This window comes from Odontesthes bonariensis, chromosome 18, assembly GCF_027942865.1.
Source record: "Odontesthes bonariensis isolate fOdoBon6 chromosome 18, fOdoBon6.hap1, whole genome shotgun sequence".
NCBI lineage: Eukaryota > Metazoa > Chordata > Actinopteri > Atheriniformes > Atherinopsidae > Odontesthes > Odontesthes bonariensis.
Genome location: NC_134523.1, coordinates 10614419 through 10642353, shown reverse-complemented (window position 1 = coordinate 10642353; position 27935 = coordinate 10614419). Strand labels below are relative to the sequence as shown.

General features: G+C 39.1%; 5 protein-coding genes across 5 annotated transcripts; all 5 read left to right on the top strand.

Moving 5' to 3' along the window:
- The first annotated feature begins 1459 nt into the window (after positions 1-1459).
- Positions 1460-1954, top strand: LOC142368219 (galactose-specific lectin nattectin-like). Its single transcript, XM_075450354.1, has one exon. The coding sequence runs from the start codon at positions 1460-1462 to the stop codon at positions 1952-1954; it is 495 nt and encodes a 164-aa protein (XP_075306469.1).
- Positions 1955-6037: 4083 nt separating this feature from the next.
- LOC142367704 (galactose-specific lectin nattectin-like) lies at positions 6038-6532 on the top strand. Its single transcript, XM_075449724.1, has one exon. The coding sequence runs from the start codon at positions 6038-6040 to the stop codon at positions 6530-6532; it is 495 nt and encodes a 164-aa protein (XP_075305839.1).
- Positions 6533-13635: 7103 nt separating this feature from the next.
- Positions 13636-14130, top strand: LOC142367770 (type-2 ice-structuring protein-like). Its single transcript, XM_075449791.1, has one exon. It carries the CDS (start codon positions 13636-13638, stop codon positions 14128-14130), a length of 495 nt encoding a protein of 164 aa, XP_075305906.1.
- Positions 14131-17388: 3258 nt separating this feature from the next.
- Positions 17389-17907, top strand: LOC142368218 (lactose-binding lectin l-2-like). Its single transcript, XM_075450353.1, has one exon. It carries the CDS (start codon positions 17389-17391, stop codon positions 17905-17907), a length of 519 nt encoding a protein of 172 aa, XP_075306468.1.
- Positions 17908-24857: 6950 nt separating this feature from the next.
- LOC142368217 (ladderlectin-like) lies at positions 24858-25370 on the top strand. Its single transcript, XM_075450352.1, has one exon. The coding sequence runs from the start codon at positions 24888-24890 to the stop codon at positions 25368-25370; it is 483 nt and encodes a 160-aa protein (XP_075306467.1). The 5' UTR covers positions 24858-24887.
- Positions 25371-27935: the final 2565 nt, after the last annotated feature.

Sequence of the window (27935 nt, the reverse complement as noted above, 5' to 3'; positions counted from 1 at the left end):
TGAGAACGAGTGTAATTGGATGAATCATATAATGCAAACACTCATCGGTTAGGCTATATTCGTCAAATTTGTGCTGACACACAAGGAAATCGTCATTCGTCAGAAGCAACTGTTCTACAAACTGCAAACGCGAAGTTGCGCTAAGCGTCTGACATAATCTTAGTGTGTATGCAAAATTGTTGCACTCTCCTACTCCGTGCCATTTTCAGACCGTTTTAGGTGCTCTGTATGTAGTGATAAAGAGCTCATTTTCGTTTCAGTTTTTGTCTTGACTGTCAGCTATGACAAAGGGGGAACGTGCGTGTGTATATCTTTTTTCTTTGAATTTTTCAGGCAGTAAGACTTTTTTTTTGTTTTTTTGATGGGACGAACATGAATACCTCACGACCTACCTCTTGAATACTACCTCACGTGTAATTGAATTCCAATAAGGTTTGAGAAAGAACATGCTCCTTGAGTGACTTTGTCTTTGACAGTAATGGTTTTATGATTGTTGTCTTGGGCCACATGTAGAACTAATCAGTTTTCAAATTAAGCTTGCAATTCATATAGTGGCATCTACCTTTTTGTGTGTGTGTTTTTTTTTTTTTTTTTAAAGGTTACTTTATACTTTTATACTTTAAGTAGGTTTTGGAGCACATACTTTTTCACTTTTACTTGAGTAAAGAGGTCAAGTTGATACTTCAACTTTTACCAGAGTGTTTTTAAACTGCAGTATCTATACTTCTACTTAAGTAACAAATGTGTGTACTTTTGACACCATTGTTGGAAGCCCAAGAACAAGCCGGAGAAATCTTAAAGCAAAGTGAGTATTTATTATTGGTCACAGGTAAAATATGGCAGCTCTGGACTCGGAGTAACAGAGCCTCTCGCAGGAAATCCGTCAGCCCGACCCCCGATATCTGGAAATAGTTGATATTTATCTTCTTCACGTTTAACTTACAGAGGTTGTACTTACACGTATAAATGGCCAGTTATTAGTGACATGAGCAGGCCAACCAGATCATGTTCTTTGGATGTGATAAACAACGTGTGTGTGTGAGAATTGTTTTAGGTGCGTATCTAATGTAACAGACCTATCTGACAAGATAGAGAAGCTTCATCTGACCCAGTTATTTAGTCAAGTTATGCTATCTTAAAGTCTTGGACCATTTAAGGTCATCTATTGCGTAGTATGAGCAGAGTGGAAAAGTACAAGATGGGAACATAGATTGTTTTTAGAAACATACAGAATATGAATACATAATGTTTAAGAACAAGGACAATCAGAAGAGAAGATGTTACTAAGTGCACTGACTAATGATAACATACCAAAAGTGGAGACGCCCTCTCTGTATGATATAAAAGAAAACAGCCTGTCACTGCTTCCACAGGATATTTGGTGAAAAGCATCAGTGCAGAAAAACTTCAACAAGACATTGACACCTTGTCATAATTACAGACATAAAACTCCATCAGGATGTTGTTCCTCTTCATGGCTGCTCTGGCTCTGAGTGCAGTGTCTCCTTCAGATGAGCAGGAACTGCAGGAACCGCAGCTTCTGCGAGGCGGCTGTCCCATGTTCTGGTACAGCTTCAACGGCCGCTGCTATAAGTACATCGCCTCAAACATGACCTGGGGTGAAGCAGAGCTTCACTGTGTATCAGAAGGAGCCAACCTGGTATCTATTCACAGCCTGGAAGAACACGAGTTTGTCAATTCCCTGATCAAGAACTTTGATCCTACTCAAGGAATAACCTGGATCGGACTCACTGATGTCCACAAGGAAGGAGGATGGATGTGGTCTGATGGGTCTAAAGTCAGTTTTTTCATATGGAATTCAAATCAGCCGGATAATGCCAGAGGAAATGAACACTGTGGACACACCAACTATGGCACAGCTTTTAGATGGAATGATTGCCCGTGCTCAGATGCATTAACTTTTGTTTGTGAATCTTGCACCTTTTGCCCTTGACAATAAAAAAATGTCTTAAATTGATTCAACTGACTTAACATGTGTTGTCCTTGTGAGACAAACAATGTGCACATTTATAGAAATTTTTTGATGAGCATTCACCTTGTCAAAGGAATTCTAGATAATCTAAAAATGCTTTGCTGTTCCTGTTTGACCCAATGAAAAAGGGAAATAAAATGTGGAAATGAGATGTTTCTGTTAATCACGTTTTTAAAACATTGTAATTTCAAACGATCTAATAGCTTACTGTCTTGTGTTGATAAAGTGATATTTAGACAGACTCTTCCTTCTGAACAACACAGCATAAGTGCCTTGTTTTGGCCCATCTACTGACAAACAGATCAGTGCAGTTTTGAAGTACAGTACTTGTGAAAGCCCAGGTGGGTTTGACTGCCCTCTGAGACTTTGGATTTAGCTAAACAAATAAAATGTCTCTTAAAATACACAAAATGTGTTTTCCATACACAACAGAGAAGTTGTAAAGAATGGAAGAGATTCCTGATGTTAAGCACTGTTCCAACTCATGCAGTAACACTGATCAGTTTTTTTCAGCATACACTAAATGCTTATATTTAATTTAATCGTAAACAGCCATAAAACTATTTTCTCTTTAGAGAAAGAGCTGAAATTTCAGCCAAACACTACCTTTGTACATTGGTGATGAAATCATGATGCGTCTACGGTACAACAGCTGTTCCACGTTATGGTGCACCTTCAATGGCCACTGCTACAAGTGCTGAATAGCCTCCAGGTGCTCTCGGGCAGTTTTAGGCCTGAGAATGTCCATATCAAAGGTTGGCATACAGAAAAACTCGTCAGAAACATATATTTTTGAGGTTCTCAGATTTCCCCAGTGTTGCTTTAAAACTATGAGTAACAGGTACCATCCATCTCTGGGGGATATGAAAGTGACCTTTAACCATCTCTTAAATATTGTGGGTGACATACAGCAGTATTCAACTGTCTTGGACAGAGACTCTCAACCTAACATGATATTACTTCTATTCCTGTTGGTGTGACTCTGGGTTCTCTTTCAGATCTTCAAGAGTTGCAGCAGCAGCAGCATGGCGACTGTCCCTTGTTCTGTTTCAGTTTCAACAGCCGCCGCTGTACGCTGGGATAGACATGACCTGGACTCATTATATACACTCAGTATACTGTATACAGGGCTTTCTGTTCTTTACAGTCACGCACCGATGAACATATTGAGCGCAGTGTATGGTTTATTGTCTTGCCCAAGTATACGTTGTACGAGGACTGACCCACTGTGCTCCGGTTAGAGGGCAACCACTCTCTGCTGAGCCACAGCCGCCCGTGCTGTCATGCTGTGGGTCTGCTCTGTGACCTCTGGAACTGTCTGTCCACAATCAGCATGCCAGGGACTGTATAGATATCACACAGTGACACATCAACACTTTTATAATGCTGTAAAAATATAATTGCACAGAGCAATTGCTTCCCTGTTAAAGGAGAGCTTTTGCAGGTATTCAACAAGGAAATAAAAGCAGGGCAATTACTGACATCATTGACATTTTACTAATGTTTTTTCCCAACACATACAACATATATGCTCCCCCCCGACTGACTGAACTGAACTGATTGGGATTTTTAACAACTGGGGGGGCAATAAAAAGGCCTAAAAGTGCTTCTTATTTACGTTTTCCAATGACTGAAGACTCTAAGAAACTTTAGTGAACTGAAGCTATACAAAACATGATCTGGAAGATCAAGAAAGCCGTCTGTGAAAGCTGCACATCTCCTGGGCAGAAAGACAAAGAAAATCTCGACACCTGCCGAAAAACTAAAGGAAGATTTAACTGACTCAATGCAGCTCTGAGTCCTGACCAGAATACCACCCAACTTGTGCATGTGGCACATGTCTTTTTTATATTTATTTATAGCTGTTTTTGAGGTTCATTAATTAAAAAGAATGACCTCATCAACATTTAAAAAGAGACCCATTTCAATATCTGTTTTCTGCATTTGTTTATTCATTTTCTCTTCGATCTTATGATTCGAATTGTTTTTATGGTACAACAGAAATGAGTGAAAATTCTTGGATCATTTTGGATGTTCTTGTAAAAATTCAGGATTTTACAGAATTGGGTTATTTGCATTTCTTTTTCTGGGGATTCTGGGTTTAAAATTCTGGGGCACTATCAATTCTAACAAAAAGCTGCTAACACAGTTTTGTGCATGCGATCCCTGATGTCTGTACACACATAAACTATGTCCTTTAAATTAAACTTTAAGGCTTTCCAGTGCACTACATTGATATGTCATTTTTTTTCTAATTCTTTCAAAATCACATTTCATTTGATTTAATTGAATTGAATTCTTAACTTTCACTGCACGGCACCTCTCACTCTGTGCGACTGTCTGAACTTACATTTTGTTTGAATGCTTTTGTATCTATCAGTTGTAAATAAAGACTGAGATCGACAGTAGACTCACCTTTGTGGCACACTGTGAATCTGTATATAAAAAGGCAAACCAGCGCCTACACTGCCTAAGGAAGCTGTCATCCTTCCATATTGACAAAAAACTGCTAACCATGTTATACAGATGTTTTATTGAGTCTATACTTTCTTTTAGCTTTGTGTCCTGGTTCAGCAACCTACCCCTGAAAAATAAAAACTCCCTGAATCAGATTGTGAAGTGGGCTAGTAAATTAATTGGAGAATCACAGCTCAACATGGAATCTCTTCACAATAGGCAGTTACAGAGACTGGTGGGGTCCATCTTAAATGATGCATCCCACCTACTATATGGTGAATTCCAGCTTCTCCCCTCAGGTCGTAGGTTCCTAATGCCTGCCTACAAAACCAAGAGGTATAGATGCAGTTTTATCCCCTCTGCTATTAAAACACTGAACAGTATATGAGTCCTACTTTTAGGGTTTAGCCGTGTTTTTATAGATCTATTTATATATTTATTTGTCTGTTTATTACTCTTTTCTATATCCTTGTTTGGAGCACTTGTCTGCTTGTCATGTTCTGTTTTTGTTGTCCTTGTTTTTGCTTTGTTATTGTCCTTTGTCACTGACATTACTATTGTGCTGTTTTGTGCAAGCTTTTATTGTTACTGATGTCAGTACTGTGTTGTCTGTCTGTGTAAGCTTTTGCTACTTTTACCTGCAACCAAATATACCTTCGGGTATAAATAAAGTCACCTTACCTTACCTTACCCTAGATATACAACATGTCTCCCCTCATTTCCCTTCAATCCTCAGACAGCTGAAGTCACAAACATTTTCTAAAGTTTCTTTTTACTATGAAAGTTTTATGAGAAATAATTGAATTTCAGATTTTACATTACATATCAAAGTAAACTGTTTCATTGTGGACATTTGTAAGATAATGCATTGTTGTGTTAGCCCGATTCTGTCATTGGAAGCCCAAGAACAAGCCGGAGAAATCTTAAAGCAAAGTGAGTATTTATTATTGGTCACAGGTAAAATATGGCAGCTCTGGACTCGGAGTAACAGAGCCTCTCGCAGGAAATCCGTCAGCCCGACCCCCGATATCTGGAAATAGTTTATATTTATCTTCTTCACGTTTAACTTACAGAGGTTGTACTTACACGTATAAATGGCCAGTTATTAGTGACATGAGCAGGCCAACCACGTCATGTTCTTTGGATGCGATAAACAACGTGTGTGTGTGAGAATTGTTTTAGGTGCGTATCTAATGTAACAGACCTATCTGACAAGATAGAGAAGCTTCATCTGACCCAGTTATTTAGTCAAGTTATGCTATCTTAAAGTCTTGGACCATTTAAGGTCATCTATTGCGTAGTATGAGCAGAGTGGAAAAGTACAAGATGGGAACATAGATTGTTTTTAGAAACATACAGAATATGAATACATAATGTCTAAGAACAAAGACAATCAGAAGAGAAAATGTTACTAAGTGCACTGACCAATGATAACATACCAAAAGTGGAGACGCCCTCTCTGTATGATATAAAAGAAAACAGCCTGTCACTGCTTCCACAGGATATTTGGTGAAAAGCATCAGTGCAGAAAAACTTCAACAAGACATTGACACCTTGTCATAATTACAGACATAAAACTCCATCAGGATGTTGTTCCTCTTCATGGCTGCTCTGGCTCTGAGTGCAGTGTCTCCTTCAGATGAGCAGGAACTGCAGGAACCGCAGCTTCTGCGAGGCGGCTGTCCCATGTTCTGGTACAGCTTCAACTGCCGCTGCTATAAGTACATCGCCTCAAACATGACCTGGGGGGAAGCAGAGCTTCACTGTGTATCAGAAGGAGCCAACCTGGTATCTATTCACAGCCTGGAAGAACACGAGTTTGTCAATTCCCTGATCAAGAACTTTGATCCTACTCAAGGAATAACCTGGATCGGACTCACTGATGCCTATAAGGAAGGAGGATGGATGTGGTCTGATGGGTCTAAATTCAGTTTTTTCATATGGAATTCAAATCAGCCGGATAATGCCAGAGGAAATGAACACTGTGGACACACCAACTATGGCACAGCTTTTAGATGGAATGATTGCCCGTGCTCAGATGCATTAACTTTTGTTTGTGAATCTCGCGCCTTTAGCCCTTAACAGTAAAAACAAAAGTGCCTGATTCAACTGACTTAACATGTGTTGTCCTTGTGAGACAAACAATGTGCAAGTTTATAGAAATTCTTTGATGAGCATTCACCCTGTGAAAGGAATTCTAGATAATCTAAAAATGCTTTGCTGTTCCTGTTTGACCCAATGAAAAAGGGAAATAAAATGTGGAAATGAGATGTTTCTGTTAATCACGTTTTTTAAACATTGTAATTTCAAACGATCTAATAGCTTACTGTCTTGTGTTGATAAAGTGATATTTAGACAGGATGTCATTCTCTTCCTTCTGAACAACACAGCATAACTTCCTTGTTTTGGCCCAGTTCTGGTAGAGCTTCAACGGCCGCTGCTACAAGTACATCGCCACAACGATGACCTGGATTGATGCAGAGCTGCACTGTGTATCAGAGGGAAGCAACCTGGTATCTATCCACAGTCAAGAGGAAGAGAACTTTGTCAAATACCTGATCAGAAACTTTGATCCTGTTGAGGGAGTCAACTGGATCGGACTCACTGATGCTCAGAGGAATGATGCATGGTTGTGGTCTGATGGCTCTAAAGTCGACTTTACGTCTTGGAATGGAGGAGAGCCAAACAATTCTGGAGGGTCAGAGGAATGTGTCCACACCAACTGGGGCACAAATAAGGGATGGAATGACAAAGAGTGTTCATTTAAATACTCTTTTGTCTGTGCAACTCGCACAATTTATCCGCAGTTGCAGAGTTCTTCTGATTCCACTCTGTGATTTAACGTGTTGATTTGGAGAGTTGAATTAAACCTATGAAACAAAGATGCAAACTGTTCTAATTCATATTCAGAATTCTTTCAATGAACACTCTCTGGACCATGGGAAAAATGTGAATGATCTCAAAATGTTATTTTTTCCTACTTGATTCACTGAGAACTGTAAATACATCTGATGTCACTAACCAGTAAAATGTATTTAGAAGGGATGCTTTCTCATGTAATTGTACAATAACGTCATTTTATCATTATCTACTTACATGTTGCTACGATGATGAAAAAAACAAACAAAACTTCATTTGTACCCACTTGGGTTCATGAAGTATACATATGATGTGACCATTGATACATGAACTAAAAGATTTACTCCATCACTTCCACTCTTTTAGGAACAGATTATAAAACAGGAACTGTTTTGTAGTAATGTCAGGAAGACGATGTTGAGAATAAAGTTATTTGAGAAGCAAATATTGAGGCCTCCCATTCTCCTCTTCTTTGTTCTGAATACGATAGTGATGTGTCGGTCGCGAACGATCCAGCTCTAAGAGCCGGCTCTTTGAAGTGAACGACAGGAACCGGCTCCACAATGGGAGCCGTTTTGGGATCCAATTTGGGAGCCGTTTTTTCTTTCTTTCAGTATCTCGCTGTCTCTCCGCCTCCCTGTCGTTGCGCTTGTGCTCTGCAAGTGCCACAGAGCCGACAGTTTTTTCCCCACATCGTTTTTTTTGTCCTTCGGTGCCTCACTGCCCCCCTAATATTGAGTATGGTTCCCTTTTTCTGCTATAACAGTGCTGACCTGTCAAAACATGGACTTTACTAGATATTTGTGGGTATGTTGTGGCATCTGATGTCAAACTTTCAGAAGAAGTTCCTTTAAGTCCTGTAAGTTTTGAGGTGGAGACATGATGGATCAGACTTATTACAGGTGCTATTTAAGCATATGCTTCAGCCTCCACCCTTTTGATTTACTGTGTTTCTCATGAATTGCATTCCTTACTGGCCTTCATAATATGATGAACCAATAAACTAATAAATCCCAAAAACTCTAATAAAAAGTTAAAGGCTGCTAAACACAGTCATGCATAAAAGAAAGAAAAACTATGGCTAGATTTGTTTTGATGCTGCTGCCAGCTATTAAAAAGAATATGTGGATGTTCAGACAGAAATGCTGACTCTTTTTCAGTGATACAGTAGCAGTCAGAGAGAACTGATGGATGGAATGAATGAAATCAAAAGAAAAGTGGTTTCCTCAGCTGATGAAGTTGGTTTTGTTTTGGTTTACTGGAGGAAATCATAAATTCTATTTTCTCCTCTATGTTATAGCTCTGTCCTGTTTCATTAATGCAGTAAAGACTTTATGCTTCTCTTCAAATCTCTTTTTTTCTTTCAGAGTCCTGGTGTCTCTATGATGCAACAAGAAAATGACCCAGTTAAATAAACAGGAGAACTTACCGGAAAATTTCAAAGTTCAAAAAGTGTCACTCAACAGTAAACAGTACAGTGTTTATCTTTTTCACTTGCAAAATACTCTCAGTACACATTTGATTTCAGGCTCAAACTGATGACTCAAAATTTCTGTTGCAGTGTGTTAGCCCGATTCTTTCATTGGAAGCCTAAGAAGAAGCCGGAGAAATCTTAAGTTAATCAAACAAAGTATTTATTGTTGGTCACAGGTAAAGTATGGCAGCGCTGGACTCGGAGTAACAGAGCTCTCACAGGAAATCCATCAGCCCGAGCCCTGATATCTGGAAATAGTGCATATCTATTTTCTTGGGCTGGGCCAGCCCCGTACAGAAGTTGGACTTACATGCAACCGAATGTAATTGGCCAGTTATTAGTGACGTTAATAGGCCATACGCTGTCCACATCATGTTCTTTGGGATGTGATAAACAACGTGTGTGTGTGAGTGTTGTTTTAGGCGTGTATCTAATGTAACAGACCTATCTGACAAGATGTAGAACCTTCATCTGTCTCAGTTCTTATTCCAGTTATGCTATCTTAAGTCTTGGACCATTCTGACATAAATTGCATATTATGAGCAGAGTGGACAAGTACAAGATAGGAACATAGATTGTTTAGAAAAATACAGAATATGAATACATAACATCTAAGAACAAAGCCAATTATAACATTTCACCCTTTTGATTTTATCATGTCAAATAAATGAGGTAGGAACATAATATTCTGTATTGTGTCACACCTGTTAGTGGCAGCCAACTTAGCAGGCCCCCAAACTGCAAGTCGCCACCTACTTTGAGGTGCAGCACAACCAGATAGGAGATTTTTTTCCCTAACTGTTTCCTTAGCCGTGCCACAGTGTCCTGCTTGTGTTGTCAGACTTCAGATCTTTGGTCTTCAGACTTCATATCGATTACTGTTACCTTGTTCATCATTAATCTTATTTTTATGTCCTTGTTTTGACACCTTTGATTGGATGTTTGCTATCAGAAACATTGAAAGTGTTTTCCAGCAGTCCAGCAGCTTCTATAAGTCCCAATAACTTCACCTGATTCTCCGACATCACGTGTTTCCATCTCACCTGTAACTCCTGCACCAGCAGTGACCACTGAGAGAGATGAATTATCACCAGAGATGGGTCAGCTTTGGTCTTGAATGCAGCACACTGAAAGCTTTTTCCTTCACACACAAACTGGAAAGAAAAAACACTTTTCAGTTTGCTCTTAAGTCGTTTCTTCACCAGAGTTTTGATTCCAACTACATGAACTGATTAATCCTTTTCTTCTGTTTTTTAAGTTCAGCTGCTGATCAGTGATTGGACTGAAGGCTTCAGCTCTGTTTAAAGTGTTTGCTCTGCAGGTGGAGCGCAGTGTATGGTTTATTGTCTTGCCCAAGTATACGTTGTACGAGGACTGACCCACTGTGCTCCGGTTAGAGGGCAACCACTCTCTGCTGAGCCACAGCCGCCCGTGCTGTCATGCTGTGGGTCTGCTCTGTGACCTCTGGAACTGTCTGTCCACAATCAGCATGCCAGGGACTGTATAGATATCACACAGTGACACATCAACACTTTTATGATGCTGTAAAAATATAATTGCACAGAGCAATTGCTTCCCTGTTAAAGGAGAGCTTTTGCAGGTATTCAACAAGGAAATAAAAGCAGGGCAATTACCGACATCATTGACATTTGACTAATGTTTTGTCCCAACACATACAACATATATGCTCCCCCCGACTGACTGAACTGAACTGACTGGGATTTTTAACAACTGGGGGGGCAATAAAAAGGCCTAAAAGTGCTTCTTATTTACGTTTTCCAATGACTGAAGACTCTAAGAAACTTTAGTGAACTGAAGCTGTAGAAAACATGATCTGGAAGATCAAGAAAGCTGTCTGTGAAAGCTGCACATCTCCCGGGCAGAAAGACAAAGATAATCTCGATACCTGCCAAACAACTGAAAGAAGATTTAACTGACTCAATGCAGCTCTGAGTCCTGACCCAAAAACTACCCAACTTGCGCATGTGGCACATGTCTTTGTATTTATTTATAGCTGTTTTTGAGGTTCATTAATTAATAAGAATGAGCTAATCAACATTTAAAGAAAGACCCATTTCAATGCCCGTTTTCTGCATTTGTTTATTCATTTTCTCTTCGTTCTTATGATTCCAATTGTTTTTACGGTACAACAGAAGTGAGTGAAAATTCTTGGATCATTTTGGATGTTCTTGTAAAAATTCAGGATTTTACAGAATTGGGTTATTTGCATTTCTTTTTCTGGGGATTCTGGGTTTAAAATTCTGGGGCACTATCAATTCTAACAAAAAGCTGCTAACACAGTTTTGTGCATGCGGTCCCTGATGTCTGTACACACATAAACTATGTCCTTTAAATTAAACTTTAAAGCAATACAATGCAACTTCTCAAAAAGCGCATTATGGAGCTCCCCCTACAGGCTTGGAGGTAATCTACGGTTACACTGTCGTAAATACAACACCCTTTCGCTTTCACGTTTCACGTTTGTTGACGAACCGGCGAGGAGTCAGAAGGTGCAAGCTATGTCGACCGAGAAGGTAAGAGTAATCAAATGTACCTGGGAGCGTGAGAGGGGTCTATTTGTTTTTGCGGTAGGTGTGCCAGAAAGCAAGTCGAAGTATTTCCACTCAGCTCCCGGACCGCTCCCGGGCCGGTCCAGCAAAGTTACATAGCGCAGTTTTTCCAACTCAGACCCCCGAAGGGCATAGGAGACAGGCCAATCGTAATATTAAAACTCATTCTAGCCGCACAATTTTTTTCAAGCTGTTATTTTAAGGTAGAAATGTTACATAGTATTGCTTTATGGCTTTCCAGTCCACTACATTGATATGTCATTTTTTTTCTAATTTTTTCAAAATCACATTTCATTTGATTTAATTGAATTGAATTCTTAACTTTCACTGCACGGTACCTCTCACTCTGTGCGACTGTCTGAACTTACATTTTGTTTGAATGCTTTTGTGTCTATCTGTTGTAAATAAAGACAGAGAAATACAACATGTCTCCCCTCATTTCCCTTCAATCCTCAGACAGCTGAAGTCACAAACATTTTCTAAAGTTTCTTTTTACTATGAAAGTTTTATGAGAAATAATGGAATTTCAGATTTTACATTACATGTCAAAGTAAACTGTTTCATTGTGGACATTTGTAAGATAATGCATTGTTGTGTTAGCCCGTCTGTCATTGGAAGCCAGAGGTGTCAAGTAACGAAGTACAAATACTTCGTTACTGTACTTAAGTACACTTTTTAGGTATCTGTACTTTACTCCATTACTTATTTTTCTGCCTACTTCTGACTTCTACTCATTACATTTTCACACATGTATCTGTACTTTCTATTCCTTACATTTTCAAAACAAACAGCCTCGTTACTCTTGGCTTCAGTGTAATGTTTATGTATTTCACGTCATGTGCGCCATCCAATACAGATCAGTGGCGCCATCCACACCTAGTGAGAACGAGTGTAATTGGATGAATCATATAATGCAAACACTCATCGGTTAGGCTATTCGTCAAATTTGTGCTGACACACAAGGAAATCGTCATTCGTCAGAAGCAACTGTTCTACAAACTGCAAACGCGAAGTTGCGCGAAGCGTCTGACATAATCTTAGTGTGTATGCAAAATTGTTGCACTCTCCTACTCCGTGCCATTTTCAGACCGTTTTAGGTGCTCTGTATGTAGTGATAAAGAGCTCATTTTCGTTTCAGTTTTTGTCTTGACTGTCAGCTATGACAAAGGGGGAACGTGCGTGTGTATATCTTTTTTCTTTGAATTTTTCAGGCAGTAAGACTTTTTTTTTGTTTTTTTGATGGGACGAACATGAATACCTCACGACCTACCTCTTGAATACTGCCTCACGTGTAATTGAATTCCAATAAAGTTTGAGAAAGAACATGCTCATTGAGTGACTTTGTCTTTGACAGTAATGGTTTTATGATTGTTGTCTTGGGCCACATGTAGAACTAATCAGTTTTCAAATTAAGCTTGCAATTCATATAGTGGCATCTACCTTTTTGTGTGTGTTTTTTTTTTTTTTTTTTTTTAAAGGTTACTTTATACTTTTATACTTTAAGTAGGTTTTGGAGCACATACTTTTTCACTTTTACTTGAGTAAAGAGGTCAAGTTGATACTTCAACTTTTACCAGAGTGTTTTTAAACTGCAGTATCTACACTTCTACTTAAGTAACAAATGTGTGTACTTTTGACACCATTGTTGGAAGCCCAAGAACAAGCCGGAGAAATCTTAAAGCAAAGTGAGTATTTATTATTGGTCACAGGTAAAATATGGCAGCTCTGGACTCGGAGTAACAGAGCCTCTCGCAGGAAATCCGTCAGCCCGACCCCCGATATCTGGAAATAGTTTATATTTATCTTCTTCACGTTTAACTTACAGAGGTTGTACTTACACGTATAAATGGCCAGTTATTAGTGACATGAGCAGGCCAACCACGTCATGTTCTTTGGATGTGATAAACAACGTGTGTGTGAGAATTGTTTTAGGTGCGTATCTAATGTAACAGACCTATCTGACAAGATAGAGAAGCTTCATCTGACCCAGTTATTTAGTCAAGTTATGCTATCTTAAAGTCTTGGACCATTTAAGGTCATCTATTGCGTAGTATGAGCAGAGTGGAAAAGTACAAGATGGGAACATAGATTGTTTTTAGAAACATACAGAATATGAATACATAATGTCTAAGAACAAAGTGGAGACGCCCTCTCTGTGTGATATAAAAGAAAACAGCCTGTCACCTGATTCCACAGGATATTTGGTGAAAAGCATCAGTGCAGAAAAACTTCAACAAGACATTGACATCTTGTCATAATTACAGACATAAAACTCCATCAGGATGTTGTTCCTCTTCATGGCTGCTCTGGCTCTGAGTGCAGTGTCTCCTTCAGATGAGCAGGAACTGCAGGAACCGCAGCTTCTGCGAGGCAGCTGTCCCATGTTCTGGTACAGCTTCAACGGCCGCTGCTATAAGTACATCGCCTCACGCATGACCTGGGGGGAAGCAGAGCTTCACTGTGTAAGAGAACAAGCCAACCTGGTATCTATTCACAGCCTGGAAGAACACACGTTTGTCAATTCCCTGATCAAGAACTTTGATCCTACTCAAGGATTCACCTGGATCGGACTCACTGATGTCCACAAGGAAGGAGGATGGATGTGGTCTGATGGGTCTACAGTCAGTTTTACCCAATGGAGTCAAAATCAGCCGGATAATGCCAGAGTAAATGAACACTGTGGACACACCAACTTTGGCACAGCTTTTAAATGGAATGATCGCCCATGCTCACATGCATTAACTTTTGTTTGTGCATCTCGCACTGTTTGCCCTTGACAATAAAAAAAAGCAATTGTCAAAGGAATTCTATGTAATCTAAATATCTTTTTTGTTCCTGAATGACCCACTGAAATGTCAAAGAAATGTGGAAATTGGATGTTTCTGTTAATTACACATGTAAAAAATAATATTTCTCAAATTTTTTCAAATTATTCAATAGCTACTTGAGCTGATAGAGTGATCTCATTCTCTTCTTTTTGGATGTAACCACTTTGTTCTGGTCTACAGATCAAACAGATCAGTGCAGTTTTAAAGTACAGTACTTGTGAATGCCCATACCCATAAAATTGCAACAAAGATTTTTTGCACCTAAGAATAAGTTGGGTTTATTTTTTTGCCAAAATAAAAATTACAGTATATTCTGCAACACATTTCTGAGCTGATGGTGTCTTTTGATAATCAGAGATCTGTTCCTCATGTAGTAACATTGATCAGTTTTAGTCAACAGACACTAAGTATTTAATTTGATCATAAACAGTCAGAGAAGTATTTTTACACATCACACATACATATTTTCCTGGAATATTTTAGACATGATCAGAATGAGCTGTGTATGAATATAAATGTCTGAATTGTCAAAGTGAATGCATGTGTGAACAGAGCAGAGGGTTTGCTTAGCATCAAATTAGATTCCTGTGTGGTCTATCTGACTCTGTTGTATTTCCAGTTGAAAGATACCATCTAATCAGCAGGCACTATCCACGCCAACATCTTCCAAAGTTTGTTTCCTGAATGAGATTTGTGGTTGCATGTAGTGGAAGACATACATGTAGTACACAGTCAAGCCCAGGCGGGGTCAGTCAAAAACTAACGTAAATAATAGTAATATGGTAATAGTAATTTCATTGCTCCATTGCTATAGCTCTGATGCTCACTTGTCTATTGTGGGAGCTTATGGTTGAGGACACAGGTCAGCATGAACACCCAGTCTGCAGCCATGTTGGCAAAGAACTGCACTGCACTTTCTTCTGATATCTTTCTATCGACGCCGGCATGAACTTTTTCAGGAATTTGAGCTTCACAAACGGTTCTGGTGAAGTTGTCCCTCTTTTTGAGAGAAAGCACCTAGAGACAATGTGTGTCTCTAGGTGCTAAATAAATATAGCAGTAATTAGAGAGGCAAACAACGATGAATTGAACAGGTGATTTTGTTCATTTTTATTATTATTAAATTAAAATGAATTATTATGCCTTTTTATTCCAACAGATAATACAAAGGTTTTGCTGCTGAAAAACTAATCTCAAAACTCATTTCTGTTGCTGCAATCCTACCGTTAAGAAGGGTAGGTCCTATATACATGATGTGCAATGTTCCTATTTTACTTGACACTTAAAATGCCTTCAGAGGGATTCAAAGTTAGGATAAAACAATAATAATAGCAGCTTGCGATATAAAAAGATTGCAATACTTTGAGGGTCTTTTAGTTCATTTAACCCAAGAGCAAGCCATCATTACTGTAACTGAAATAGGAAAACTGTCTATACAAATGTAGAGTTTACTCCATCAAGAAATGATGATAAAACAGCAATAAAGAAGGTAATAATCAGGACTCTTCGCTCCCAGCTTGACTCCCTGCCTGTCAGTCTCTCCCACTGGATCCCAGACATGGTGATCAGGCCAGACAAGCCCCTCTCTTTGGGCCAAAGATCAACCTAATGATGGAATTATTTTCACAAGGACCACCAACAAGAAGCAGCATTGCATTTCTGACAATGGATCTCTTGAACTTGAACTTTAGTTGATAAAACCTGGGAAAGGGTTTTAAGAATGTGTGTGGATATGATTGTGACAGTAATGCTGATAAAACTGAATTGCTCAACAGAAAAGATGTTGGAAGTTTTGATTAGCTCAATGAAAATAAATATGCTATTATCAAATTTGAATTAAAATGACTGAATATTAAGTTTTATCAGACATCAAGGTGATAGAACAGCGTTCTTTAGCCAATGTTCAAACATTGTGTTGTTGTGTACAGCTGAAAGGTTTTGGCTAATGATCTCACCCTATTAATGCCGACACCCTCTCTGTGTAATATAAAAGAAAGTAGCTTCTCATGTTCATCTTTAGTAAGGCACCAAAACTTTGTGATCATTAGAGTTTTAAAGGGGATAGAGAATCAAAATCATCTTTTTCACGTTTTTGGTGTTAGTTCTGAGTCTCCCCGCTGTGGGGAGTACACACGAAGTGCCAGCAAGTGTCAGAACCTCTGTTTCAAGTACTCCCCTTTTTTGAATATCCCCCAGAAAAAGTGCTAATCCGTTTTTGTGAAAAAGTGACGTCACTTTTTCAGCAATCGCCCTCCCACACCCAAATCCACAGCCATCCCGTTTCAGACACGCCCCTTCGGCGAGAAACAGGAACTGGTGTCCCTTCCAAGGCTGTGAAAGCGGACTACAATCCGGAAAGCAATGTTTGCGATCAATGGCTTTTATTTATTTTTAACAGCATCCCCAGTACATACAACCGCTGACTTTTCCTTTGCTCTGCGCATTTCACGGAGGACAGTTTCACAAACCTTGCACGATTCCGAGCAGGCTTCAGTCGGAATTTAATGCTTAGTGAGGGTCAGTTCCGACAGGGACAGACACAAGCCCCTTTCACACTGAGGAATAACCCGCGTTTAATCCGTGAATTTAGTGTGTCCGCTGTTGCGTTCACACTGACGACCCGCTTGTCTGTAACAGACTGTAAAAAGCACTTTACTTGATCGAAGCATACAATCCCAAGGTGGCTATTAGTTTATCTATTTAAATGTGACAACTTCTTTTTTTCTCTCACAACTGTAATATTGTTGAATATTGTTGATTGTTGACTGTTGCTTGTTTTTAAATTCATTTCAATGATTTTATTTGTTTCTCTTTATATTCTTTTATGTATTCTAATGCTTCTTCCACTCCCTGCTGCAATGCTTTTATTTTATGTAAAGCACTTTGAATTGTTTGTACATGAAATGTGCTATATAAATAAATTTGATTTGATTTGATTTGATGTGTAACTGCATGCCTGTGTTGCTGTGCTGAAAAAATGGCTGATGCCAGGGTTGACTGAAAGTGGCACAGTGGTGTTTGTTGGCTCATGTTGAGATACTGAGGTGTTGCATAGAACAGGATTTGGCCAATGATTACACATGACACTGCAGACGCCCTCTCTGAAGGATATAAAAGAATCCGCCTGTCATCTGTCTCTACAGGACTGCTGGGAACATCCACCAGTACATCAAGACATCTTCATACAGAGATACGGAAAAGGTCAACATGAAGCTGTTCCTCTTCTTGCTTTGTCTGGCTCCGGGTGCTGTATCCCCTTCACCTGAGAGAGAACTGGCCCTAAAACGTGACAACTGTGCACAGTTCTGGTACAGCTTCAACGGCCGCTGCTACAAGTACATCGCCACAACGATGACCTGGATTGATGCAGAGCTGCACTGTGTATCAGAGGGAAGCAACCTGGTATCTATCCACAGTCAAGAGGAAGAGAACTTTGTCAAACACCTGATCAGAAACTTTGATCTTGCTGAGGGAGTCAACTGGATTGGACTCACTGATGCTCAGAGGAATGGCGCATGGTTGTGGTCTGATGGCTCTAAAGTCGACTTTACGTCTTGGAATGGAGGAGAGCCAAACAACTCTGGAGGGTCAGAGGAATGTGTCCACACCAACTGGGGCACAAATAAGGGATGGAATGACAAAGAGTGTTCATTTAAATACTCTTTTGTCTGTGCAACTCGCACAATTTATCCGCAGTTGCAGAGTTCTTCTGATTCCACTCTGTGATTTAACGTGTTGATTTGGAGAGTTGAATTAAATCTGTGAAAAAAAGATGCAAACTGTTCTAGTTCATATTCAAAATTCTTTCAATGAACACTCTCCAGGTCATGGGAAAAATGTGAATGTTATTTTTTTCCTACTTGATTCACTGAGAACTGTAAACACATCTGATGTCACTAACCTGTAAAATGTGTTTAGAAGGGATGCTTTCTCATGTAATTGTACAATAACGTCATTTTATCATTATCTACTCACATGTTGCTACGATGATGAAGAAACAAACAAAACTTCATTTGTACCCACTTGGGTTCATGAAGTTTACATATGATGTGACCATTGATACATGAACTAAAAGATTTACTCAATCACTTCCACTCTTTTAGGAACAGATTATAAAACAGGAACAGTTTTGTAGTAATGGCAGGAAGACAATGTAGAGAATAAAGTTATTTGAGAAGCAAATAGAGGCCTCCCATTCTCCTCTTTGTTCTGAATACGAGACAGCAGATACATCACACAGCTAATAATGTCATCAAGATCTGTGTCATTTTAAAAATCAGTATCGGTTTATGTCTGTTGCTGATCTAAAGTTCTATAGAATAAAAGGCTTTGGAAAGAGCAAATTGGTGGTGTTTAATTGAATCCATGAGCTTCAAATGTTTTTCGTTTATTTTCTTGATTAGAAAAAAAATCAAAGTTGGGGTGGTCCGTGGCGTAGTGGGTTGAGCAGGTGCCCCATGTATAAGAGGCTATAGTCCTCACTGCAGCTGGCCCCAGTTCAAGTCCCACATCGGACGGCCCTGTGCTGCATGTTGTTCCCCCTCTATCTGCTTCCTGTCTCTCTGAACTTTCCTATCCATAAAAGCCCAAAATTAGATTTTTTTAAATATCAAAGTTTATGTGAAAAGACTTTTCGGATGATGATCTAGAGTACAAAGGGTGAAAAGTGTGAGATGTGAATAATTACACTGTCCCTTAAGAATAAAGCTGACTGCTCTTAGCTTTTCTATTGTTCTTTCTCTGCTGCCCTACTTTGTTGATTACATCAATAAACTTTTTTATGATACTACAGAGATATGATTACAGAGGAAAACAAATAGTAAATGGTCCACGCTTCATAGAACCTTTTATCCATATCTAGGTTCTTCAAATTTCTTTACAACATGCTTCTCATTCATACCGTTCACACAAACATACTGCATCTCTTATTTCGTTTACAACGATCAGCCCTGATATTGACCACCCACCTAATATTGAGTACGGTTCCCTTTTTCTGCTATAACAGTGCTGACCTGTCAAAACATGGACTTTACTAGATATTTGTGGGTATGTTGTGGCATCTGTTGTCAAACTTTCAGAAGAAGTTCCTTTAAGTCCTGTAAGTTTTGAGGTGGAGACATGATGGATCAGACTTATTACAGGTGCTATTTAAGCGTATGTTTCAGCCTCCACCCTTTTGATTTACTGTGTTTCTCATGAATTGCATTCCTAACTGGCCTTCATAATATGATGAACCAATAAACTAATAGATTTGTTTTGATGCTGCTGCCAGCTATCAAAAAGAATATGTGGATGTTCAGACACAAATGCTGAATCTTTTTCAGTGATACAGTAGCAGTCAGAGAGAACTGATAGATGGAATGAATGAAATCAAAAGAAAAGTGGTTTCCTCAGCTGATGAAGTTGGTTTTGTTTTGGTTTACTGGAGGAAATCATAGATTCTATTTTCTCCTCTATATTATAGCTCTGTCCTGTTTCATTAACGCTGTGATTACACTAATAAGCACACAAAATGGTGCAAAAAGAATATAACTGCATATGAACCAAACATTAAATCTCTCCTGAAAAAAATACATGGGAGTGAATAGTAAAGACTTTATGCTTCTCTTCAAATCTCTTTTTTTCTTTCAGAGTCCTGGTGTCTCTATGATGCAACAAGAAAATGACCCAGTTAAACAAACAGGAGAGCTTACCGGAACATTTCAAAGTTCAAAAAGTGTCGCTAAACAGTAAACAGTACAGTGTTTATCTTTTTCACTTGCAAAATACTCTCAGTACACATTTGATATCTGGCTCAAACTGATGACTCAAAATTTCTGTTGCAGTGTGTTAGCCCGATTCTTTCATTGGAAGCCTAAGAAGAAGCCGGAGAAATCTTAAGTTAATCAAACAAAGTATTTATTATTGGTCACAGGTAAAGTATGGCAGCGTTGGACTCGGAGTAACAGAGCTCTCACAGGAAATCTATCAGCCTGAGCCCTGATATCTGGAAATAGTGCATATCTATTTTCTTGGGCTGGGCCAGCCCCGTACAGAAGTTGGACTTACACGCAACCGAATGTAATTGGCCAGTTATTAGTGACGTTAATAGGCCATACGCTGTCCACATCATGTTCTTTGGGATGTGATAAACAACGTGTGTGTGTGAGTGTTGTTTTAGGCGTGTATCTAATGTAACAGACCTATCTGACAAGATGTAGAAGCTTCATCTGTCTCAGTTCTTATTCCAGTCATGCTATCTTAAAGTCTTGGGCCATTCAAGGACATACATTGCATAGTATGAGCAGAGTGGACAAGTACAAGATAGGAACATAGATTGTTTAGAAAAATACAGAATATGAATACATAACGTCTAAGAACGAAGCCAACTTAGCAGGCCCCCAAACTGCAAGCGGCCACCTACTTTGAGGTGCAGCACAACCAGATAGGAGATTTTTTTCCCTAACTGTTTCCTTAGCCGTGCCACAGTGTCCTGCTTGTGTTGTCAGACTTCAGATCTTTGGTCTTCAGACTTCATATCGATTACTGTTACCTTTCATGCGTGCTTTGACATCAGGGCCCAGATCAACTTTGACACTGTTACTTTTCTTCTGAATATTGTTTTCTAGTAATTATCTTAGCTCTGAGCAGCTTTGCAATGTTAGCCAAGTTGTTCCGGATCCTTCTTCTTTTTTTTTTTACATAAATTAGGCCTTTAATCGTGCAGTTCAAAGCTAAGTGCTTTACCTTCCTTAGAGCAGCTCTGCCTTCGGTATATTCTGTTTTACTTAAGTGCATGATTAAACCTGTTCTCACAGAACATTTCTTTCAGCCCGTTCGCATCCTTCCACATTTTGCGCTTCACACTCACTCTTCTTTCTGTCTATAAGAATATGCTTGGCTCAGTATACTATTTGGTGTTGGATTTTTTGGGTGGGTTTGAAAACTGATGTTAAATCAACCTAAAAATTAATCTTTATGAAGTAATCAACTGTTTTGTCCTTTCCATTCCTTCCCCCATGGCACAGTGTGTATATACTGTGCACATCAATATTGGCTCTCCAGGTTTCATTAATTCTCTCAGCCATGACTTGACCCTGTGCTAAATGAACACCTGCTTACCTCTGTATGAATGCTAATAAACACTGAGAGTCCTCAGCCAGAGAAACTGTGAAAAACACTAAATAAGCAGAACATTAATGATCCAGAAACATATTACTCGATTTTACACCTGTTAATATTGGAGTGTCACACTCAGTGTGTGTTTTAACCAATAACTCTGCTTGTATTAATCCAAGTCAGTTCAATTCAGTTTTATTTATATAGCTCCAAATAACAGCACGTCAAATAAAGCACTTAATCTCTCAACAATTTTTCTCGTCTCCATCTTTGTCTTCTGTTTTCTGACTAATTTGGAAAATTTGGAATTCTTTTTAACTCTATTCTCTCTTGGTAAGAAAATGTATTTTGGACCATGAATTGTTTGGTATATGTGTGTTAGCTTCTCCTTGCACACATTATTGATTTGACACATGACCTGATTTTATTTGATTCATGGTGAACTCTTTAATTTGCTGTAGCAGCCTGTTGTTTTGTTACCATTGATGCATCACACAGGATTCTGATCATTGTTGCATCTTGTAATTAAGAACCACTGGATAAACAATTTTACTTCTGAAGCAGTTTGTATGAATCATGTCTTTCAAAAGGAAACTTTTCTTGTTCCTCTTTGCTTGAATATTGGAAGCTCTGTTTAATAGTTTATCAAAATATACACCCTGGGGAGAACACCAGATTTTTGCTTCTAATTTTATTTGGTGCAAAAAAAAAAAAAAAAAATCAATATTTGTATTTTAATTTCCATTCTAAAGTCTGGCCCAGCGCAAGTACCCACCGGGTCTGCAGAGGCTGGCCTTGGTCACGCTGAGGATCAGAATTTCCTCATGGTCTTTGGCAGTTGTTTGTATAATGTCCAAGCTCATCACAGGTCCAGCATGCTCCTGTGGGTCTTTGCACACCTGGTATGGCTCTCTTAGGCCCGTCAAGGCTGATATAGATGTCACACCCCTGAAGTCACTTGTTTTCACTTCCTTCATTATTTGTGTGATGTTTATGGTTAGATTCAGTCTCTGGCTCTCCCTCTGAGGCCTTTGTTCTGCTTGCAATGATCCCAGATTGCGGCTAAAAAAAACTTTAAATTCAGCTCCAAATGTTTTATGGTTCAACATCCAATCACTGTTGGAAAAATGTTCAAAATGTCTTTTGTGGTGTGAGCCTCCAAAAGTGTACACACTGCTTCAGTGTCACACAGAATCAACAATTTGTCCACTGTCTCTTCATAAGAAGCATGTTCTGCTCTCTCATTGATACTGACCAGCTCTGCAAGGTCGAGCATCTGCCACAGCACATGGATGCTGGGTTGAAATTAAAAAATATAGGCCTGAAATGTTATATCTGGCAGAGTGTATATTTCCCAATATAAAATCAGTATTTTACTTCACTGCTTGTTGTTGTAGTTGAAGTAAACTTGTAAAATTGGATTCACCAATTTCAAATTTCAGATAATTGTTCAACCTGTCACAAAACTACATTTTCCAATCAGAGCAGCTCAGACCTCTAATTATTTAAAATGTTCTAAAACTCACTCCTTTTTCTCATTCTGTTAATCTGTTTGAGTTGCATCTATTTAACTGTAAACACTGTTTTTATTTCTATTTCACTCATTCTATCCAATGTTATACAGTACTGTTTAATTCAATTCATATTTATCTGCAGGGTTAGAAATTGCTAATCGTATTGATATATTCTTTCGCTTGTACAGCTCTCTGGTCACTGTGACTGTTTTTAAATGTGCCATAAAAATAAACCTTGACTTGACTTGTTATGACTCAGACTCACTGCAGCTGTCTTTAGATTTCTCTGAGTTTTCCTCTTTAAGAAAGCCATTGGTGATATTTCACTCCCGTAGCACATTTTATTGCTGTGTTTTTGTTAATATCCTAATAATCTAACTCCCTTTAAACCTTTCACTGAAGCACTTTGCTGCTCTGTTAAGAGAACAGATTAATTGTTTCATAGATCTGCTGCAGTTAAATAGTTATATGGTTTAATGAGATCAAATATAAATACTGGTGATAAATATGAACTCAGAATTGGTGAAAAGAAGCAGAGGAGTAGTTTTTAGATCAGCTACATTTTTTAAAGTGATGTTAATATGATCTCTAAAACAATAAAGGGTAACCTTTACTGCTTTAAAATGATAAGAAACTGTTTGACATCCGACTGTCTGGCCTTGCTGTTAAATCCTGATATTTTCACATATGTCATGTGGTCTGACTGCCTGGTCTCAGACCTGCTTCAGGTGGAAATAATAAATTCTCAGTTTGTAAAAAATCTTTTTCAGTTTTTCAAATTGAAGGAACAAAGATTTTAAACGCTCTGCTTGTTTATCTGTTAATCTCTCTTTTAGAGAGCTGTTAAATCTCAATTCAACAACAAACTTTTACTACTGACTAGTTTTAAAAATTGTGTTCTTACCTGGATTTATTTTGGACATTTTATTGCTTCTTATCTCTTCATTGCAATACCTGCATTGAAAAGCTATTTTACAGATTATCCATGTACTTTGGTATCTCTTCCAATCAAATACATTTTAAAATAAATTAATGAATTGATAATAATTGCTCTAGTAGAAAAAATAACTTCTATTATCATTGTAAACTCATCTGCTAGATTACTATATGTAACTCTGGTGCTCTTAAAGTACAGGCCAATGATCAACTGGCACTCAGAATCTGTATATAATCGTATTGTTTGGACTATCCTCACTCTCAGGGCTGAATAAGAGAAGAAGGAGACAGGGTTGAGATGAGATAATCTTAGGGTGAGAGCATTTATGACAAAGCTAAGGATACCAGAACAGTCATGCAGTTCTTAATTCTTCACAATTTTAAATTGTTACACATGTTAGTCAGAGTGGGTGAATGGCAAAATGCCAGAGTGATGACCTGATCAAAACGCTTCTACACGGAGCCTTTTACTCTGTGCGCTTGATCGCTGGGGGTTCTCCCAGTCTATTCACTCGCTATAATTCACCAATCTCTGGCCAACCACTGTACACATCATGTTCTTTGGAATGTGATAAACAACGCGCGTGTGAGTGTTGTTTTAGGCGTGTATCTAATTTAACAGACCTATCTAACAAGATACAGAAGCCTCATCTGACCCAGTTCTTATTCCAGTTATGCTATCTTAAAGTCTTGGGCCATTCAAGGACATACATTGCATAGTATGAGCAAAGTGGACAAGTACAAGAAAGGAACATAGATTGTTTAGAAAAGTACAGAATATGAATACATATTTTATATGGATATTATCTCACGGCAATGCTGTTTAAAATGCACATATGTATACAAAGCTTTGCGCTCCTGGAATATTGTTGATGTGTAACTGCATGCCTGTGTTGCTGTGCTGAAAAAATGGCTGATGCCAGGGTTGACTGAAAGTGGCACAGTGGTGTTTGTTGGCTCATGTTGAAATACTGAGGTGTTGCATAGAACAGGATTTGGCAGATGATTACACATGACACTACAGACGCCCTCTCTGAAGGATATAAAAGAATCCGCCTGTCATCTGTCTCTACAGGACTGCTGGGAACATCCACCAGTGCAAACTAATTCCAGCGATACATCAAGACATCTTCATACAGAGATACGGAAAACGTCAACATGAAGCTGTTCCTCTTCTTGCTTTGTCTGGCGCCGGGTGCTGTATCCCCTTCACCTGAAAAAGAACTGGCCCTAAAACGTGACAGCTGTCCAGACTTCTGGTACAGCTTCAACGGCCGCTGCTACAAGTACATCGCCACAACGATGACCTGGATTGATGCAGAGCTGCACTGTGTATCAGAGGGAAGCAACCTGGTATCTATCCACAGTCAAGAGGAAGAGAACTTTGTCAAATACCTGATCAGAAACTTTGATCTTGCTGAGGGAGTCAACTGGATCGGACTCACTGATGCTCAGAGGAATGATGCATGGTTGTGGTCTGATGGCTCTAAAGTCGACTTTACGTCTTGGAATAGAGGAGAGCCAAACAACTCTGAAGGGTCAGAGGAATGTGTCCACACCAACTGGGGCACAAATAAGGGATGGAATGACAAAGAGTGTTCATTTAAATACTCTTTTGTCTGTGCAACTCGCAGAATTTGAGTTCTTCTAATTCCACTCTGTGATTTAACGTGTTGATTTGGAGAGTTGAATTAAACCTGTTGTAGTGGCCATTTGTCCATAAAAAACAAATTAAACTTAAACCAAACTAAATCAAAAGGCCACTGATGCACCATGGGGATGTGGTTTAACGCAGGCAAAAGAAGATGAATGTCCAAAAATTAATTCTTGCGTTTTTCTGAAGATTTATTTCCAAAACAATAAAACAAACAAAAGAACAAAGAAAACCTACTGCTCTCTCCCTTTCCCTGGTAAAAACCATTGGCCCACCCCAGTGCATGCTGGTACTCCAGGTGCCTACCTACATAAATAGACTCAGGTGCACAGTGTGACCCAATTAACAAAATATTCAAAACAAATAACTAACAAAGAATATTAGCAAGAAAAATCTAATCTAAATAAAGCACTGAAATGAATCAAATAAAGTTACTCATAATTAGTAAATTAAATTTACAACTAGAACCAAAAAACAAAAGCTAACTCTACAAATAGCTCCTACATTCCGGCCCCTAATTGTGCATAATATCACAATTACAGTTCTCTACAAAAAGGAGCTAATTCTGGATCAACTACGAGACAGATCTATTCTATATGTCATATAAGCTCTAAATGGACCATCTTCCTGATGAATCTGCAAAATAAAGCACATATTAATTAGAGAGAAATTGAGATAGAGAACGAGAGTCATGATGTTAGACTGCTGCTTCCATTAGTAGACAGAGCTTCGTCACAGGTCTCTCCAGAATACTGGTCCTTGTTTGAAGACGCACAGTGCGTACCAGGCCCTTTGCATCTGGTCTGATGTCCAAAACTTTCCCCATGATCCAAGATCCTCTTGGAGCTGAGGCATCTGCGACAAGAACAATGTCTCCAGGAGCGAGGCTTTTCCTTGGCCATTTTTGTCTCTCCTGAATCATGGGTAGATACTCCGAAAGCCATCTTTTCCAAAACAATTCAGCGATATACTGTGCTTGCTTCCATCTCTTCCTTACGTACAGATCATTTTTGTCAAACAGTCCTGGTGGCATGATTGGTTTTCCTTTCAACATTAAAATGTGATTTGGTGTAAGAGCTTCCAGGTCATCTGGATCATCCGAGACTTTTGTGATGGGTCTGTCGTTGAGAATTGCCTCAACCTCACAGAAGACGGTCTGGAGCCCTTCATCATCCAGAGTTTGTTGTTTCAGTACTGAGGTGAGAATGCTTTTCACTGAACGAATCAGACGTTCCCAAACACCACCTTGATGGGAAGCTGCTGGTGTGTTGAAGCTCCATTTTATGCCATCCTGAACAAAAGCCTTTTGAATTTTGCTATGATTTAGAGCAGCCAGATTTTCCTTCAGTTCCCGGTTGGCTCCAACAAAATTTGTGCCATTATCCGATCTGATAACGGAGACTGGACCTCGTCTACAGATAAACCTCCGAATTGCATTAATGCAGGAGTCCGTATCCAGTGTATAAGCTACTTCCAGATGCACAGCACGACTCGTTAAACATGTAAACAGCACTCCATATCTTTTAAGATGACTTCTGCCCCTCTTAACATCAATGGGGCCAAAATAATCAATTCCCACATTTGTAAAAGGAGTTTTTTCAGGCAGCACCCTCTCTTCAGGCAAGTCAGCCATCTTTTGCTCAATCAGCTTTCCCCTTTTGCATCTGCACACAATACAGTCAGATATTACCTTCCTGGCAGCAGAGTTTGCGTTAGTTATCCAGTATTTTTGCTGTAACCTGGACAGCATGTGATTCCTCCCCACATGCCCCAGTTGGTTATGGATATTGCGCAAAATGAGTGTGGATACATGCATATCTTTAGAAAGAATCACCGGATGTTTAGATTCTGCTGGCAATGCTGCTTTATTCAACCGACCACCAACTCTGAGGATTCCATCATCCAACATTGGATCCAGTTTGTACAGCGTGCTTTCTTTGGAGATGGTTTTAAATCCACTCTTAAGTGAGGCGATTTCAGCTTCAAACTTGTGCTTTTGAACATACAGAAAGATGGACTCCTCTGCTTTCACAAGATCTTCAGGAGTCAGACTTTGCCCTTTCAGTGTGACTTTAAAGTTCTGAACTTTCCTGTCCAGTTCTTGTTCTTCATTAAGGCCTGCAGAAGCACTAAACTCCTTTCTCTTTTGTGCCAATGTCATGAGTGCTGCTTTGATTTTTAAAAACCAAGCTACAGACGTTTTTAACTTATTCCAGGATGAAAAATAATTGATCAGCTGGCTGGTGGCCTTTTCCACATCCTTGACAATAGCATTCACTGTCAAGTCCCTTTTGACCTCTGGGTCATCGTCAGAAACCACATCACAATCTCCTTTCAGATTAGGCCATTCCTCCTCTGGTTTGGAGAGAAACTCAGGTCCATTTAACCATCTCCTGCCTGTCAGGAAATCCTGAGCTTTCATTCCTGTTGATGCTTCATCCGATGGATTTTCTTTTGAAGCCACATATCTCCACTGCTCAACATCTGAAGCTTCTCTGATGACAGAAGTTCTGTTTGCCACAAAAGTGTGAAATCGTTTGGTCTCATTTGCG